General features: G+C 44.1%; 1 protein-coding gene across 3 annotated transcripts; it reads left to right on the top strand.

Moving 5' to 3' along the window:
* The first annotated feature begins 6,345 nt into the window (after positions 1–6,345).
* Positions 6,346–17,984, top strand: FUT10 (fucosyltransferase 10). Of its 3 annotated transcripts, none has more exons than XM_081894440.1 (5): positions 6,346–6,554; positions 9,247–9,552; positions 11,258–11,552; positions 14,608–15,443; positions 16,974–17,984. In XM_081894440.1, the coding sequence occupies exons 2-5, from the start codon at positions 9,472–9,474 to the stop codon at positions 17,196–17,198; spliced, it is 1,437 nt and encodes a 478-aa protein (XP_081750566.1). In that variant the 5' UTR covers positions 6,346–6,554; positions 9,247–9,471; the 3' UTR covers positions 17,199–17,984. The 3 variants fall into 3 exon arrangements, with proteins under 3 accessions (XP_081750566.1, XP_081750567.1, XP_081750565.1); XM_081894441.1 differs by having other exon boundaries at positions 9,244–9,464; XM_081894439.1 differs by having other exon boundaries at positions 9,244–9,552.
* The last annotated feature ends 659 nt before the right edge of the window (positions 17,985–18,643 follow it).

Here is an 18,643-nt window from a genome sequence, read left to right as displayed (position 1 = left end):
GCGGAGGCTTCCCTATGAGGAACAAGCTCCGCCCCGCGCCATAGAGGCGCAGCTGCTGGGCCTAGAGCGCCTCCACTACGAAAGAGCCGCACGGGAAGGAACGGGAGAGATTCACAGCGCCCTCCTCTCTCTCTCTCTCTCCGCCAACGGGAACAAGGCTTTTGCCATAGAGATAGTAAAGCGGAAGTCGTCTCACCGGAAGTGCTGGAAGAACATGATGCCCAAAGAGCTTTGCGTTCCTTAGTTCCACTTCGGGTACTCAGTTGAACGCCTTTATTGCCATATGCAGGGCATCGTGGGGCTTTTCATCATCTGTACTGTACCGTTAATATATATATTGGTATATATTGATAAACAGCATACTTAGATCTGTGGTTCCCAATGTGGGGCACACGCCCCACAGGGGGGCAATTTGATTTTTTAAAGGGGGGCAATTTGAGGATCAGTTATTAACAGTTAATAGACTTTTAGGCTTCCTCCACGTGAATAGAAATTCACTTTTTGAATAATAATAATAATTATATGTCACGGTGGGGGAGGGGGATCAGGATTTTAGAGATGCTTAGGTGGGGCATGGCCAAAAAATGTTGGGAACATACAAAGTGGTACCTCGGGTTAAGTACTTAATTCGTTCCGGAGGTGCGTTCTTAACCTGAAACTGTTCTTAACCTGAAGCACCACTTTAGCTAATGGGGCCTCCCGCTGCCGCTGCACCGCCGGAGCACAATTTCTGTTCTCATCCTGAAGCAAAGTTCTTAACCTAAAGCACTATTTCTGGGTTAGCGGAGTCTGTAACCTGAAGCGTATGTAACCTGAGGTACCACTGTATATACACATACATACATACATACATACATACATATATATACATGTCTCGCAAGGGAACAGGATCAGGATCATGCTCCTGAGAATAAATAATTTTGTGGGTGGGAGATGAAGAGCATGATTATTTCAATGCACTGCAAATACCTGCTTTATTTACCCTTTAAAAAACAACAACCCATTTCCCTCCCCCCCCCCCCACAATGCGTGGAGTAATTGGAGGGATGCTAAGTCGGAGCCTGTGAAGATGTTTTTAACCGTGTCTCTTGGTAGGAAAGGGTCGAATCCGTCTCTTTCTCTTGCTTATGGTTCCTCCTACAGGATGGAGGTACTCAAGTGTCTATGTCATGGGGGGAAATGTGCAGCATTGCTAGTAAGGACCTGTGGAGATGACCAAATACTAGCTGAGCAGAGGAGCAAGATCAGTGGGGTCTACTCCCAGATATATGCGTGTAGGATTGCAGCTTGATTCTTACAACCTGATCCCTAGGCACGTGTACTCAGGAGGAAGTCCCCAGTGAGTTCAGTGGGGCTTACTTTCAAGCATAGTAATACAACTTTAAAAAGAAAAATGAATATACATGATTTTGTACACATTTTTGGGTTGGAGAACTGCACTACACAATTCAGAGTTGTGTGAATTTTGGAGGATGGCTGCTTCAAAAGCCTAGGACCCTCGTACCTACAGGACCGCCTCTCCTGGTATGTCCCATGGAGGACTTTACAGTCTTCACATAAAAACATCTTGGAGATCCCAGGCCACAGGGAGGTTAGGCTGGCCTCGACCAGAGCCAGGGCTTTTTCAGCCGTGGCCCCGATCTGGAGGAACGCTCTGTCACAAGAGAGTAGGGCCCTGAGGGACTTGACATCTTTCCGCAGGGCCTGCAAGACAGAGCTGTTCCACCAGGCCTTTGGCCAGGGCACAGCCTGACTCCCTCCCTCGGCAATCTTCGTGGAGCTCTGGCACAATGGTTGCCATTAATTTGATTCTGCACTGATTTTAGAATGTATTTCAATTAATTGACTCTAATGTTATGTAAATTGTGCTATTTTTATTGTTGTTAGCCGCTCTGGGCCCGGCTTTGGCTGGGGAGGGCGGGATATAAATAAATTATTATTATTATTATTATTATTATTATTATTATTATTATTATTCCAGAAGTGTAAATTAGGCAGATTCATGTTAATCCCATCCCTACAGAGAGATTTTCTTCTTTAGCATAGTGTCATATCTTTTGAGGACTGATATTTTAAACAGAATTCAATAGCGAAAGTACTGGTACAGGAGATGCGTTTGCAAGAATGCAACTTGTCTGAGGTTTGCAAGTAGATAAATAGGTACCGCTCCAGCGGGAAGGTAAACGGCATTTCCGTGCGCTGTTCTGGTTCTCCAGAAGCGGCTTAGTCATGCTGGCCACATGACCCGGAAGCTGTACGCCGACTCTCTCTGCCAATAAAGCGAGATGAGCGCCACAACCCCAGAGTCGGTCACGACTGGGCCTAATGGTCAGGGGTCCCTTTACCTTTTACCTCTTTTATTCCTTAGAACAGAGTTTCCAAAATTGGGGTTTCCAGCTGTTTTTGGACTACAACTCCCACCATCCCTAGCTAGCAGGTGAAGGATGATGGGAACTGTAGTCCAAAACAGCTGGAGACTCAAGTTTGGTAAACACTGCCCTAGAGCAAATGGGGATTTGTGGGAAAGAAGAAATGTGGAGTGGCAGTGGAGAAAAGCTGGGAGGAGTGATTTTGTGTTTTGTGCCTCTTGTTCTCTAAACGAGCAGTCTGAAAAGAACGCTGGAGACATACGGACAACTTTTGTGGCCATGCAAAATGTTTCCATTTCTGCTCAACCCTAAACATAAGAAAAGAGCCCTGACTACAAGCTTGCAATAAAGGTTTAACATTGTTATCAGATCCCTGAAGTGTCAACAGTGAACACACATCGGATGCAATGTATTTTTTCTACTACTGTACCATAAAGAAGAGCTCATAGCTTGTAGGTTGTCAACACTGTCCTCCATACATTAAATTATGAAACATAAAGGTAAAGGGACCCCTGACCATTAGGTCCAGTCGTGACTGACTCTGGGGTTGCGGCGCTCATCTCACTTTATTGGCCGAAGGAGCCGGCATATAGCTTCCGGGTCATGTGGCCAGCATGACTAAGCCGCTTCTGGAGAACCAGAGCAGCACACGGAAATACCGTTTACCTTCCCGCCAGAGCAGTACCTATTTATCTACTTGCACTTTGACGTGCTTTCGAACTGCTAGGTTGGCAGGAGCAGGGACCGAGCAACGGGAGCTCACCCCGTCACGGGGATTCGAACCTCTGACCTCTGACCTTCTGATCGGCAAATCCTAGGCTCTGTGGTTTAACCCACGGCACTAACTTACTTCATGTTAAACTTTCTCAGTATTGAGAATGTAGTAACCTCTTGATTCCTGTGGATGGCAGAGCAGGTCAAGTAACATGGTTATATTCCATCTCATTATCACATCATCAGCCAATATCTATCTATGCAGCACCAAATTATCTTCAACAATCAAAGTCTATGACAATGGTGTCTCATGTCGAATGTAAACAAACTGTGAAAAAAAGACTCTTATGAATTGAAAGTGGAGATGCTATATGTACTTCTCCTTGTTTGTTTTCGTTTCACAAAAAAATCTAAGTAAAAATAAATAATAATTTAAAAACAATCAGAAGCAGTGTGCTATCCAAGGCTTTTTATTTTAAGTGAAGTAGAGTAAAGTATGATGCAGCCAGAATGGGGAGAGAGAGAAAGGCAACACCACGGAAAACAAGGTGGCAAGTCAACTTTAAATTTGTATTAAATTGAATTAATTGGATGTAAATTCATTTTAAAAATTGAAAAGTAATAACAATTAATTAGCAAAGGGGACACCTGATATATAATGGAGGGAATTCCTAAGCTGGGAGGTGCTGACAGGCTAAAGGCCTGATCCCTGTAATATGTGTAATGGGCCTCCTGATAAGATCCTATGTGTAGGAGGCCCTCTCCTGCAGAGCACAGCTAGGTACATAAGGGGTGAGAGGATTTTCTCAGGATCCTAACCCCACGCTGTAAAGGGCTTTGTACAGCAGATCCAACACTCTGAATTTTGTTCAGTAGTTTGGTACTGTAGCTAATTGGCAACCGGCATAAGTAACATGGGGCTGATAGTCTGCCAAGTCGCTGCATTTTGCAGTAGCTGGATTTTCTGCGTCATCTTCAAGGATGTCCCTTAAAGTGGGGTGGGGAGGCATGAGACAAGCTCAGAGCAAACAAAAAACCTAACTGTGCACTACTATCTGTCCTGAGTGTTTGGTGTAAGGTAAAGGTAAAGGGACCCCTGACCATCAGGTCCAGGCGTGACCGACTCTGGAGTTGCGGTGCTCATCTTGCTTTATAGGCTGAGGGAGCCGGCGTACAGCTTCCAGGTCATGTGGCCAGCATGACTAAGCCGCTTCTGGCGAACCAGAGCAGTGCACGGAAACGCCGTTTACCTTCCCGCCAGAGTGGTACCTATTTATCTACTTGCATGCTGACGTGCTTTCGAACTGCTAGGTTGGCAGGAGGAGTGACTGAGCAACGGGAGCTCAGCCCATTGTGGGGATTTGAACTGCTGACCTTCAGATCGGCAAGTCCTAGGCTCTGTGGTTTAACCCACAGTGCCACCTATAGTGTTTGGTGTATGTGTGCATATATTGTTGCTGGCACCTGTCTATCTTGAGAGACAGTGTGTGTGTGTGTATATATATATATTATTTTCATCCCACCATTTCTCCAAAGGGCTCGAAAGGGCATACATGAGCCATCCCAAGCCATCCTCACAATGACCTTGCTGTTAGGCTGTGATTGGCCCTAAGCCACCCAGTGTTTTCAATAGCCGAGTGGGGATATGAACCTGTTCTCCTAGGCCATAGGTAGGCAAATAAGGCCCGGGGGCCAGATCTGGCCCAATCACCTTCTAAATCTGGCCCACGGATGGTCCAGGAATCAGCGTGTTTTTACATGAGTAGAATGTGTCCTTTTATTTAAAATGCATCTCAGGGTTATTTGTGGGGCATAGGAATTTGTTCATCCCACCAAAAAAAATATAGTCCAGCCCCCCACAAGGTCTGAGGGACAGTGGTCTGGCCCCCTGCTGAAAAAGTTTGCTGACCCCTGTCCTAGGCACACCACAATGCCACACCTCAGTTGGTAGAGCATGAGATTCTTCATTCCAGGGTTGTGGGTTCAAGTCCCATGGTGGGCGAAAGCATAGGCTCCAACTTCCCCCAATAAAATATTTGAGGGGGCCCTGCGCCCCTCAAGTTGATGGGCATTGCCATTCAAATAGTGAGTGCCACATTAATTAATTAATTTTATCATGAATGTTTTTAGAATGTTGGATTATTTTGATTGTTGTTAGCCGCCCTGAGCCCAGCTTCGGCTGGGGAGGGCGGGATATAAATAAAATTTATTATTATTATTATTATTATTATTATTATTATTATTATTATTATCATCATCATCATGTGATCGATTATGCAGGATGGGGCTTACCTGCCGCCCGCCCCCCCTCCAATATTTTATTCAAGTTGGCACCCCTGGGTGAAAGATTCCTTCATTTCAAGGAGTTGGACTGGATGACGCTTGTGGACCCTTCCAACTCTACAATTCTATGATTCTATGACCAGTTATGCATATTTCAAATTATTTATGCATATGAATATATATTTGAATAGATATATATATTCATATTCACAGATAATTTGAAATAACTATTTGTAGAGTACTGTATACATATTTCAAACGATCTATGCATATGGAATATATATTTGAAGAGTATGCATGTTTAAAATTATCTATGCATATGGCTATATATTTGAAGAGTTGATAAGACAGATAATTTGCTGGCTGCTGAATTTCTTATTTTCAGTTTTATGTGAACTCTCCCTGAGAAGAAGGTGCGATGCACAAATTACCTTAAGTAAAGACATGCTAAGCAATATTAAGGGATCAAAGGCGGAACTGTCCCGCCTTAAATGATTCGGATGTGTGTGTGTGATCCTCAGCTGCTTCGTGATGAATGATCTCAAAGGGCTTTTTAGCGCTCCTGTAAAGATATATGTATGTATTCCACTGACGCAACTCAGTCCTCCCGCTGGCAAAGAGCTTTAGCATAATGCAGCAGCCGTCCAACCTTGCAAAGGCGAGAGCCGCAGCCGCCGGTTCTTTTAATCGCTCTCTTTCCAACGGGAAGCCCGAAACCCTTCTCCCCCCAAAAAACCCCAGATTGTCGCTGATGCTTAATTTATTTAATTGCGTGTTGTTGTTGTTTCCTACCCCGTTTGCCGAGATCGCCTGGCTCGGGGCGATGGTTTCTTCCAGGGAGGGAATGACTTCACTAAAATGCTGATATTATTAGTGCAATTAGACTAACTTTCCTTTACAAAATCTAAAGAGAAAGAGAGACGACGTCGCCTCTCTCCGCAAATCCTGGCTCGAAGCTGGTTCCTAAGTGAAACCCGGAACGTGGGAATTCATGAACTGGATTTCCCAGGCGCTTTCCCAAACGGACGGTCGGGTTTTAGCACTGTAGCTTTCCGATCCTTCTCCAGGTTTTGCCGTAATCCCGAGGGCGATTAAAAAAAAGAAGTACAAACTGAAAGTAAAAAAACAAAAAAACCAACCCACAAAAAACAGCCTAGCAGCAACAAGACGGAAGAGCTGTTATCCGGGGTGAGTTTTTTATAAATATAATATAAATATAGATATATAAACATACACAGAGGGAGAGAGAGGGAGAGAGAGAGAGAGACAGATCTCCTGCAGTCTAGGATGTTACACAATGCTATAAAGATGAAGGAGCCGCTTGAGGCTTTTGTATGTTTTAAAGGACTGGGAAAAGAGAGAAAAGAAAGACTTTCTTGGTTCCCTGAAGCTCCCCCCGCCCTCCCAGCTGCCCTGATAAAAGGGCCGTTTGAGTCTTTCAGTCCATCGGGAAACAAGGATATGAATTCAGATTTCTAATCGTGTTTTGCTGCCTGGTCCCTTGTGCCTGTAACAGAAGGCTGATGGGGAAACGTTTGCTTGCTTAATTTTCACATTTTATTTTATCCTTGTGCCAGGAACAGCTTTACTTAAAAAGAAGAAATAGCAGTAGTTATGCTTGTCACTCCTGTTCAAGGCAGAGGAGTAGGGCCAGTAAAGGAAAGTTGGCAACTTTGACTCTGGAAGCTTCTTCTAGTCAAAGGGATCCTTATACAGTGGTACCTCGGGTTACAGACGCTTCAGGATACAGACGCTGCTAACCCAGAAATAGTACCTCGGGTTAAGAACTTTGCTTCAGGATGAGAACAGAAATTGTGCTCTGGCGGCGCGGCAGCAGTAGGAGGCCCCATAGGCTAAAGTGGTGCTTCAGGTTAAGAACAGTTTCAGGTTAAGAACGGACCTCCGGAACGAATTAAGTACTTAACCAGAGGTACCACTGTATTCCAACTCCTATCAGACTTAGCAGCATAGACATGGTCATGGGTGGAAGGGAGTTGAAGTCCAACAACATCTGCAGGGCCACAGGTTCTTTGCTTTCAAATACCCTCCCCCCCCCAGTCTCATATTCTGTGAGTTCAACTCTTCTCCAGCTGCCTACAATATTGCAGCGAAATAGTTCATCAGCCATTGCCTTGATTGAAAATGCTGCTGACTTAGTCTTCAGTTGGCAGTCAAGGCTGACCCACTGTACTACCCTGTTTAAAGTGAGAGGTCTTGTCTTGTGTGAGCCTTAGCTAGTTAACAGTACAGTGGTACCTCCGGTTAAGTACTTAATTCATTCCGGAGGTCCGTACTTAACCTGAAACTGTTCTTAACCTGAAGCACCACTTTAGCTAATGGGGCCCCCTGCTGCTGCCGCGCCGCCGGAGCACAATTTCTGTTCTCATCCTGAAGCAAAGTTCTTAACCTGAAGCACTATTTCTGGGTTAGCGGAGTGTGTAACCTGAAGCGTATGTAACCTGAAGGAATGTAACCTGAAGTACCACTGTAGTGCTGCACCAGAGTATCCCACAAAAAGGAAACAAATTGCTTCAGTTTTTTTGTCCCAAACAGATAATCCAGGGGCAAGAGGATGCCAAGAGGATGGTTAATAAGCAGAGTCAATGAAACTATTTAAGGCAAGAAGACTTGGGCAAATGAAAAAAATAAATAAATACAGACTTTTGTTAACATAAATGCAATCAAACCATGATGGAGACAACAAAAAGCTTGAGGAGCATGTTCCTAAAAACATAAGTGCCAACCATAGAAAATATTTAAGTACAGCAGTAGCAGGAAATGAGATAGGGAGCTTTCAGCAATGACCGGAGTCAGATATGTGCTAAAAGAGGCAAACAAGATGACAGAGAAATTGAATGTGATGTTCACACTGGAAGTCTGAGGGCAGATAGATTCCTGTGCCTGAACTAACTTTTTTGGAAAGGGAATCTGAAGAAGTGAGTGGTAACAAGGTTTTAGGCCTTATGGACAAATTAAAAACTGACATATCACTGGGTTCAGATGGTACTCTGTTGAGATTTCCTAAAGGACTCAAATGTGAAGTTGCTGGTCTTCTAACAAAAGTATGTATATCTTGACACTTAGATGAGCCTCCATACCTGCAGACTAGAAAGCGGTCAGTGGAACACATAAGGACTATAAACTGGTTATTAATAGAAACTCTGTTATATATAAAGAAAGCTAAAGTTCTTGGACTGCAGGATTCCGTTCCTAAAATGAAAGCCTGTTCTCTTTTGTACTTGTATGGTGACAGACATAAAACACACAAAGCCTTGATTATGATGAAATAACATTTGTGTCTAATATATTTTCTGATATAAAGTGAAGCGCAGTACAGTCATACCTCGGGTTGAAGTAGGTTCGGGATAAGTATTTTCGGGTTGTGCACTGCGGCAACGCGGAAGTAACGGAGCGCGTTACTTCCAGGTTTCGCCGCTCGCGCATGCGCAGACAGTCAAGATGATGTCAAGCGCAGAAGCGGTGAATCGCGACCTGCGCACGTGCAGATGTGCGGGCGCAGGTTGCATTCGCTTCTGGATGTGAACGGGGCTCCGGAACGGATCCCGTTTGCATCTAGAGGCCTCGGGTTAAGTACTTAATTCATTCCGGAGGTCCGTACTTAACCTGAAACTGTTCTTAACCTGAAGCACCACTTTAGCTAATTAGGGCCTCCTCCTGCTGCCGCTGCGTCGCCGGAGCACGATTTCTGTTCTTATCCTGAAGCAAAGTTCTTAACCTGAAGCACTATTTCTGGGTTAGCGGAGTGTGTAACCTGAAGCGTATGTAACCTGAAGCATATGTAACCCGAGGTACCACTGTATATCAAACTGGCTGTACCAGTGCCTCTAAAACACACCTCTGCCCTGTTTTCCTTTAGCAGATGCATTCGCTTCCAAGAAGCCATTGGTTCAAGAAGCTGCACGGTAGAAGATCAGAAGTGCGGCCAGTTTTTCATCACTGTCCTTAATGGCATCGATTCCCCCATCATTGGTGGCAATAGAGAAGGACCAGGAGGTGAAGGGAAACAGCAGTTAAGACCATCTGTGGAGTATGTTGCAGCAATTCTGAAGAGGCAACACCTGCTTCCTATGCCCAAACGTGAGGCATGAATGCAATGAGGAAGAAGAGATTTTGGGCATCCTGCTTCTGTTTAATGGCCATCTTTTTTCTGCTCGTCACCCTCCAGGTACTACAGATACTCAGGGTCAGGAGTTGAGCACTGATTTAGGCTGAAACATGCCATACTCTTAATCTTATGGTCATGGGTTCAAGTTCCACGTTGGGCGAAGAATTTCTGCATTGCAGGGGGTTGGACTAGATGTCTCTTCCAACTCTATGATTCTGTGGCAGGACTGTTGGCATGAAGAGAAGGGAGGGCAGGCTTGCCCACCCAGACAGCTTCAGCACAGTCCCACATAAACTTCTCCTGGGTTCCCAGGGCCTAAGGGAGATCCTCTTTTGCTTATCTTTCTACCCCAGGGGTACGGCGTCTCCATGACCACCCAGATTGTATTTATATTTATTTATAAGGCACCGACTCATATAAGAAAAATATTGTGGCTATGTGCACTCAAAACACAACGGACTAAAATATAATAATACACCAAAGCAAATGACCAACAATAGATTTCTCTAAATAAAAACTTCTGACAAGACCAAAACAAAAACACCTCGTTTTCAGCAGATGACAGAGCATCAAAATTGTAGGTGCTTGACTGATTTCATTGGGATTGAACTAAGTTGTTGTGCATGCATGGAACAAGGCCTGTTCCTGCATCAGGATTTCCCCACTGTCTCCTTTACGCATGCCCCCCTAAATCTGCTCTGGAGGGTTGGGGGAACACCAAGACAAAGGGGGAGAAGGGGGGAATTCTTATTGCGTGAGCAGACCTTGCATGCATGTCACAGTTAGCACTACACTGAATGACATCCAATAGGAACAATGTTCCAAAATACTGGGGCTGCTATTGGTGCCATGGATGTTGGACTCCCAACTCTCATCTGCCCCAGCCAGCATGGCCAATGGTCAGGGCTGATGGGAGTTGTGTACTCCTGCGACATCCCTTCCCTGAGTCAACTCTCCCAACCTCTGCCCTCTGCTGATGAGCTTCCCCCCATTGATGGATTTTTCATTAGTAAAGGAATTTAATGTATGAATGATATTAACATGTGAAGCTTTTAGCAGTACAGTGGTACCTCAGGTTGAGTACTTAATTCGTTCCGGAGGTCCATCCTTAACCTGAAACTGTTCTTAACCTGAAGCACCACTTTAGCTAATGGGGCCCCCTGCTGCTGCCACGCCGCCAGAGCACGATTTCTTTTCTCATCCTGAAGCAAAGTTCTTAACCTGAAGCACTATTTCTAGGTTAGCGGAGTCTGTAACCTGAAGCGTATGTAATCTGAAGCGTATGTAACCTGAGGTACCACTGTAGGGAGATAAATATTATGAGCTAATGCAGGCTTCCTCAACCTTGGCCCTCCAGATGTTTTTGGCCTACAACTCCCATAATCCCTAGCTAGCAGGACCAGTGGTCAGGGATGATGGGAATTGTAGTCTCAAAACATCTGGAGGGCTGAGGAAGCCTGAGCTTCTCAGGGATATACTGTTAAGAGACACAGCTGCTGTGGTTGATTGAACAGTTGGCAGCCTAATGATGAAAACAATAATCCAACCAACCCAACATCTTAAGTCCCATGAGAATAGTAAGGTCGCAATCATTTAATAATTTCCCCAACTACTATCTACTAGAACTAAATTCTACAGAGACCAGGGCCTACTGTTTTCTCCATTTTAAAGCAGGCCTCAGTGGGTGCTTTGTTATACAGAACAATAGTTCATGCCATGTATAATGAGACTTCAATAAGGATAGATTTCTCTTTCCCCTTGAAAGGTGGTTGTAGAGCTTGGAAAGTCTGAAAGGAAGATGACGAAAACCTCCATTTCACAAAACAGCGCACTGAAAGATGAAGAATGGCAGAAATACACCTATCTGTTTGTAAAGAAACCGGAACTCCCCAGCGATACAAAGACCATTTTGAACAACGGCCGATATCCTATCTTGCTGTGGTGGTCTCCGCTGACAGGAGAGACAGGGCGGCTTGGTCGGTGCGGACAAGACGCTTGCTTCTTTACTATCAACAGGACCTATCAGCACAACTCTATGACTAAAGCATTTCTGTTTTATGGTAAGAGGCTGGTTCATTTTATTCTTCAAGATGATGAGTGACTTTGCCTTTCTCCCTCGCTCACATGGTTCATTTATCTTGTAGCTGCCAAGCATAACGGAGAAAAGAAGTGGGGCCTGCAACAGAATGTTGCAGCGTGGCGTGCTGCTTTTTGGGGTCTGCTGTTTGCGATGCCTGCCACTCCATTTCAGTCCTCCTTTCTTCTGGGTTTTCTGTTCCTCACCATGGTCAGTGAGCATGCTACGGCCATTGATCTTACTGCCTTAAGTCCCCTCCCACCCAAAGGATGTTTCTGTAGTTCTGCAAACCCTGAGATTTCCCCAAGTCTGCTGAATCCTCCCTTTTATGTGGGGACGGTGCCATTTTGGCTATATAAAGATTGGCACTCACAGCTGAACACTGGAAATGGAGATAATTAATGTGAGTAGTCAGTTTTCAGAGAGGTAGCCATATTAGTTTCAAGCAAAAAAACCCAGTTTTATCGTTACTATAAAGACCAACAGATTTACTTGGGCGTAAATTCAGGTGCATGAATTGTTATCCTCAGTTGTAGAGAGTGTGTGTGTGTGCATATGTACACACTTTTAGAGGAAAAAATATTGCAAACAATGAGGACAAATGGCAACAAGATGCAAAAAGTACAGTCTGTGAAAAATCTGCGTACCTTTCACAATAATACTATTTGGTTGTAACACAGTCATCCTAGCACTGCAAATCTTAATAATACCTTAAGTGGGACAAGAAACCATGATCTCAGTTCAAGCCTAAATGGACTGGCTACTTAGTAAATAAGGACTGGCTACTTACTTTAATAAAAGCTCTTGGAAAATACCTATGAGGATCATAAGAAAACTTCAGTTATGTCAGTGACCTGCATGTTGCCCATCCGTAACTTAGACCATTATTTATTTTGTCACAAACATTAAAGTATGAAATGTGCTCATAATTGCAAATCTTATTCTGCATTTTCTCATCATAAACCTTGTAATGCCTCTCTGTCTTTTTCTGGTCTGAAGCATATTTTTTATCATCTCTCGCATCCTTTAAGACATATTGTCTATCAGCTTGGCTAAGATTAATGCGTTGTATCAAATCAATCAGTCATCCTAGTGTTTCACCTTGGAAGTATCCTTTTATAGGCTTCTCTCTGCAGATCCTTTATCTTCACCATTAGTAGACAGCTCTGACTTTATTTTCTCAGCAAGAATTGGACTCTGTTTGTTTACAATATCACCTAAAAGTTGTAATATCCACTCAAGGGTGCCCCAGTTTAATGCGGTTTTAAAAGTTGTATTCAGTACTTCTCTAGTGGGTGCACTGCATTTTTTTTTTTTTTTTTTTTGCTGCTAATGTTGTCAAAGCCTCCGTTTCTGAAACCCAAGTCACAACATGCAGCTACTCTCTTTAAAAACATGCAGCTGCCCCCAATGGATACAACTCAAATCCAGGAGCAGGAAAAGTAGATAAAAGTTTTGAAACAAGTTTCACGATTCCCATGGAGCTGGTGATTCTTGGGCTGAATTATTTTGGCTGTCAAGCACAAAACTGACTTTATTATCTCTCTCCTCAGAGCTGTAATAAAAATATTATTTTCACAATACATGTCCGCAGGATATTCCCTTTATAATTCAAAACCACATCTAGAGAGATTTATTATTCAGATAGACCCGAACACTGGAAGTTTAAGGGAATCAAATTTTATTGAGCTTTTCTCAGAATGTATAGCATCCTTTTTATATATAACTTTAGATACCTATCACAGCACTTTTTATCCTGCAATGTTTTATGAACTCCAAACAGAAAACTAGCATAAACTTACAGTGCAGTCCTATAAATGTCTATTCAGAAACAAGTCCTGTTGAATTCAATGGGTCTTACAGTTGTATATAGGATTGCAGTGTTAATTGTTTTATATTGCGAAGACCCATTAGGAACTGCCTTGCTGCAGCCTTTGTTGCTTATCTGCTTAGAAGCAGAATTAGGATCTCATTTGTAGCTAAAATGGCATCTCCCACACAGAACTGGGAGTTCTCAGCAGATCTGGAGGAACTCCAAGGACTAGAAGTACCCCCCCAAAGAACCCAAGTGTATATTTGTGTATAGCTCACTGAGGACTGATGTCATGGACTGGTTGGACACAGAGGAATGGTGGGAAGAACCAGCTGGGGAACCACCAAGGGAAGAAGGCTCAATGCTCAGGGAGTGGTGGTGGGACAATGATGAATGGTCAGAGGAATCTGAAGGGGTAACAGGGTTTTAGTGAGCTGGGAGAGTCTGTGGCAGAGAGCAGTCCAGAACCAGAGGCTGAAGCTGAAGCATGAAAGTGGGGTAAGGGAGGCCAAGAAGCAGAGATGAGTCAGGATGGTGAAGAGTCATGGGTGTCTCCCCCTTCTGCTGAGACCAGCTCCCTTCCCCCCTGGTTTCCCAGAACCAGAAGAGGCATGAAAAGGGTGAAAGAGAAGTTAGATTCACGCAGGCATAGTCTCCTATCGCTTGGGGGGGGGGAACCAGGGAGAGGAGGGTACTTATGCAGCTGTGATCTTCATTCTCAGTGACTACTTCATAGGAAGCAAGACCTGACAGAGATGAGTTGCTGTGCTCATTAGATCTGACACTCCACCAAGTGATCATGCTCTTGCTAATTAACTCCACTTTGCACAGTGTGACTTGCCGCTGGCTTGCTTCTGACAACTGAGCATCCTCAACAGGCATGAAATGCTGTCCATCTGTGTGTGTGTGTGTCATGAGTGGAATGGCAACCTTGGGGAAGGAGAAAGGGGGATGGAATGGAGTATGCTGGAAAATGGCTCTCTCAACAGAAGCACATGCAACATTCCATTGTGGGTCCCACTTGTTTTGCATGTTAGTAAGATGTTGTGGGGAGGAGCCATAGGTGAGAGAGGGGAGGTGATGGTCGTAAATACTATGCTGCCTTGGTAAAATGCTGCTCATATCATTCATGGAAGCGCAGCCAGATTGAATAGTGTTTTCCAATATTTCTTTCACTGGGAGCAATCTGATTTCTTTCTCTCCCATTTGTATTTTCAACATCTAGGTACTGACTTCAGTATAGATAGCTTACCTCTCCCCCGAAAAGACCACCATGACTGGGCCCTTTTCCACGAGGAGTCACCCAAAAACAATTACAAGCTCTTCCAGAGACCCGCCATCACTCTGTTCAACCACACAGCAACGTTCAGCCGCAACTCACATCTGCCACTCACCACACAGTACCTTGAAAGTATTGAGGCCTTAAAATCCCTGAGGTACATGATTCCTTTGCAAAACAAGAACAGCTTGAGGAAAAGGCTCGCGCCCCTCGTATATGTACAGTCTGACTGCGATCCTCCCTCTGACCGGGACAGCTACGTACAGGAGCTTATGGCTCACATTGAGGTAGATTCCTATGGTGCCTGTTTGCATAACAGAGATCTGCCAGAGCAGCTTGAAAACCCTGCCTCCATGGATAACGATAACTTCTACAAGATACTTGCTCAGTATAAATTTGTCCTTGCCTTTGAGAATGCTGTCTGTGAAGATTATATCACTGAAAAGCTCTGGAGACCACTGAAGCTGGGTGTGGTACCAGTTTATTATGGCTCTCCTAGCATCAAAGACTGGCTTCCCAGCAATAAGAGTGCAATCCTGGTCACAGGATTCTCACACCCCAAGGACCTGGCACAGTACATCAAAGCTTTGGATGCAGATGATGAGAAATATGAAGCCTACCTTGAATGGAAGCTGAAAGGGGACATCTCCAACCAACACCTGCTTGCTGCTATAAAGGAACGCACATGGGGAGTGCAAGATATCATGAAAGACAATTACATAGATGCCTTTGAATGCATGGTGTGCACTAGAATATGGGGAAATATGAGGAGACAAGCAAAGGTAATTATAAAGCCATCTGCCCTGTTATAGCCAGGCTCGCACCGTCTCTGAGTCAGACTTGCCAGGTACTAATTGTCAAGTGGAGTCACTTTCTGGCAGGTGTGATGTATGAGTTCTGACAGATAGAAGCAGGGCCAGAGACACACTCTCCAGGACCAAGGAGAGCTCCCAAGGAAAAGAAGGCAGATGTTCTCCCAGAGTTCCGAGTTTATATGAGTCTTTATAAGAGAAATAAGGACCTTGTGGCATATCAGCTGTGGTCGTACAGTGGTGCCTCGGGTTACATACGCTTCAGGTTACAGATGCTTCAGGTTACAGACTCCGCTAACCCAGAAATAGTACCTTGGGTTAAGAACTTTGCTTCAAGATGAGAACAGAAATCGTGCTCTGGCGGCGCGGCAGCAGCAGGAGGCCCCATAGGCTAAAGTGGTGCTTCAGGTTAAGAACAGTTTCAGGTTAAAAACGGACCTCCGGAACGAATTAAGTACTTAACCAGAGGTACCACTGTATTCCAACTCCTATCAGACTTAGCAGCATGGACATGGTCACGGGTGGAAGGGAGTTGGAGTCCAACAACATCTGCAGGGCCACAGGTTCTTTGCTTTCAAATACCCCCCCCCCCAGTCTCATATTCTGTGAGTTCAACTCTTCTCCAGCTGCCTACATTATTGCAGCGAAATAATTCATCCGGTATTGCCTTGAGTGAAATTGCTGCTGACATGGTCTTCAGTTGGCACTCAAGGCTGACCTACGGAGTGGGTTGCACACATCAAGCAATGATTAGATCTAATGACAGCCCACAGTTTATTAAACTGCAATATTTCGCAGCCTCTTGAGTGAAACATAATGCTTGTTTACAGAATCGCCGCAGCATTAAAAAAGACTGCAAGAAGTGGCAGGCACATTTTCATCCAAGCCCTGTCAAGTTTGCATCCCCGGCTTTGGCCTGGGAGAGCAGGATACAATAACAAATAAAAATTTATTATTATTATTATTATTAAATGCATCAAGCATGTTTCAGCCATTCAAAGCTACACGGAGCGAACATGTAGACCTCATTCCTAGCTCAGTGGGGAGGGGAGTCTTTTTCAGACGGAGGGCTGCATTCGCAATGCGGAGCCATGCACACAAATGGCGCTATATAAATAAATACATGGTGGTGATAATACCTGTGTAATATGAAATCCAGCACAACAGTTGTGCTAGTGGAAGATGGCTGTGCGACAGGTTGTGACTGCAACAGTCTGTTGTGCAACCAGCCATCAGAACCATTCCGGCTTCCTGCACCTTCTCTTGTGCAAACCATTCCACTAACATAACTGGCTACACTCCTAAGGGACCTTAATAATAATAATAATGATGATGATGATGATGATAATAATAATAATAATATTAATATTTATTTATACCCCGTCCTCCCCAGCCAAGGAAGTGGAAGTGAGTGTATATTCATCCCTGCTTACATGGTGGTTGATAAAATTCAGATTGTGTCCTCCCACCTCTCTTTCTCTCTTTTTCTCTCTCAACCAGGGAATGTTACCAAAAAAGTGGAATGCAGAAGCAAGCCACCTGAGCTGTTCCAAACCGCAACCATTTGTTTTTTCGTCTCGCAATACGCACAGAACGGCTCTGCAGGAGATGTGGATACCGAGCTTTGAGCAGTCCAAGAGAGAAGCTCACGCGCTGAGGCAGCTGGTCGAAAGGAACAGAAATTTCACAGCTCAGGAGTTTTGGACTATGGTGTTTAGAGAATGAGCTTAGAGGGAGACAATAGGCCCTTGACTCAAGCTAGAGGGGGAAACAAACCAAGACAGAGGAACCTCTATGAGAGCTGTTGTTTGTTGGTTGCCTTAATAAGATAGGAAGCAGTTTTAACCACTGAGATGATGAGAAATCATCGTATTCAGCGAATACTAATCCAGAAGACGAAGGACCCAGTTGGGTCATCTTATATTTTTTATACTAATGTTCAGTATAAACTATTAATATAAATAATTAGTGTAATTAACATTGGAGCATTCACAGCAAAATGCAGCCATCTGCACTTTACTTTCCCTCTCTGTGTGTGTGGTTTATTTTGCCTCTGCAGTTCCTCCCACCCTTGAGTTGGATACGTGTCAAGTCTTCCATCCAGCTGGTTTGGCTTCCTGGCATCTCTCAAGCAAAGGGCCTTGTCTAAAGTGGTGGCCTTGCTGCTTATGTCATTTCTGCACCTGACAGGAAGCCAAGCCGTGCAGGAGAAAGGAGGACCTTGCAGATGAATCGCAGAGCAGCGGAGGAGGAGTAGGAGCAACCTCAGGGGCAGTGTGCCAAATGCTCTGGGAGGGGGGGATGGTTTACGGAAAGCAGGCCTTAGAAATAGAGTCCCACCTAAGTGTGGTCCATGTTATTGGAGACTGGATTCTGTGCCCCTCTGGTTAATTCTGTAAAGAGCCACTTTGTGGTTTGAAAGAAGGACCTTCTTTCTTTTCATTTCTGGCTGGGCCAGGGTGATGGAGATGTCATCTATTGAACAGCCTTATAAACAGCAATGGCAAGGCAGCATGTCCATGCTCTGATAATGTCTGAAGCATTTCTCTTAAGGAGGGAGGGCTGACTGTGCAGAGGCTCATGGAGGCAGGGATTTTGTTTTGTTAAACCTGTACAATATCAGAGGATTTGGGGCTTGATTTGAGTATCTTTTTTATAATAATTTTTATTAATTTTAACATATAAATTATAATACATACTACAAAACTTCACCACTTATACAATCTTTTTTGGACTTCCATCAACACCTCTGATGATCCACCGTTTTAACCACTTCTTATGCATTTCTTAAATTCATATTGCCTTTAATTATCTTAACTAACCATCCTCTCCTTTATCCATTATTGCAATAATTCATCTCACAAAACTTCTTGCAAACCTACAATCATCACAATTACTTTTCAAAAAGTCTGTAAATTTATACCAGTCTTCTGTGAATTTCTGGTCCTGCAGATTTCGAATCCTTCCTGTTAGTTTATCTGGTTCTGCATAGTCCATTAATTTCCTCCTCCATTCTTCTTTCGTCGGTAATTCTTCTTGCTTCCATTTTTGTGCCAATAATATTCTTGCTGCCGTCGTTGCATATAAAAACAGCTTACATTCTTTTCTATTTATATCACTTCCTACAATGCCCAGTAAAAATGCTTCTGGTTTCTTTATAAATGTATATT

Source organism: Podarcis melisellensis (genome assembly GCF_964234715.1).
Source record: "Podarcis melisellensis genome assembly, chromosome: 17".
NCBI classification, from domain to species: Eukaryota; Metazoa; Chordata; class Lepidosauria; order Squamata; family Lacertidae; genus Podarcis; species Podarcis melisellensis.
The sequence above is the reverse complement of the archived record's forward strand: the minus strand, read 5'-3'. Positions and strand labels throughout refer to the sequence as shown.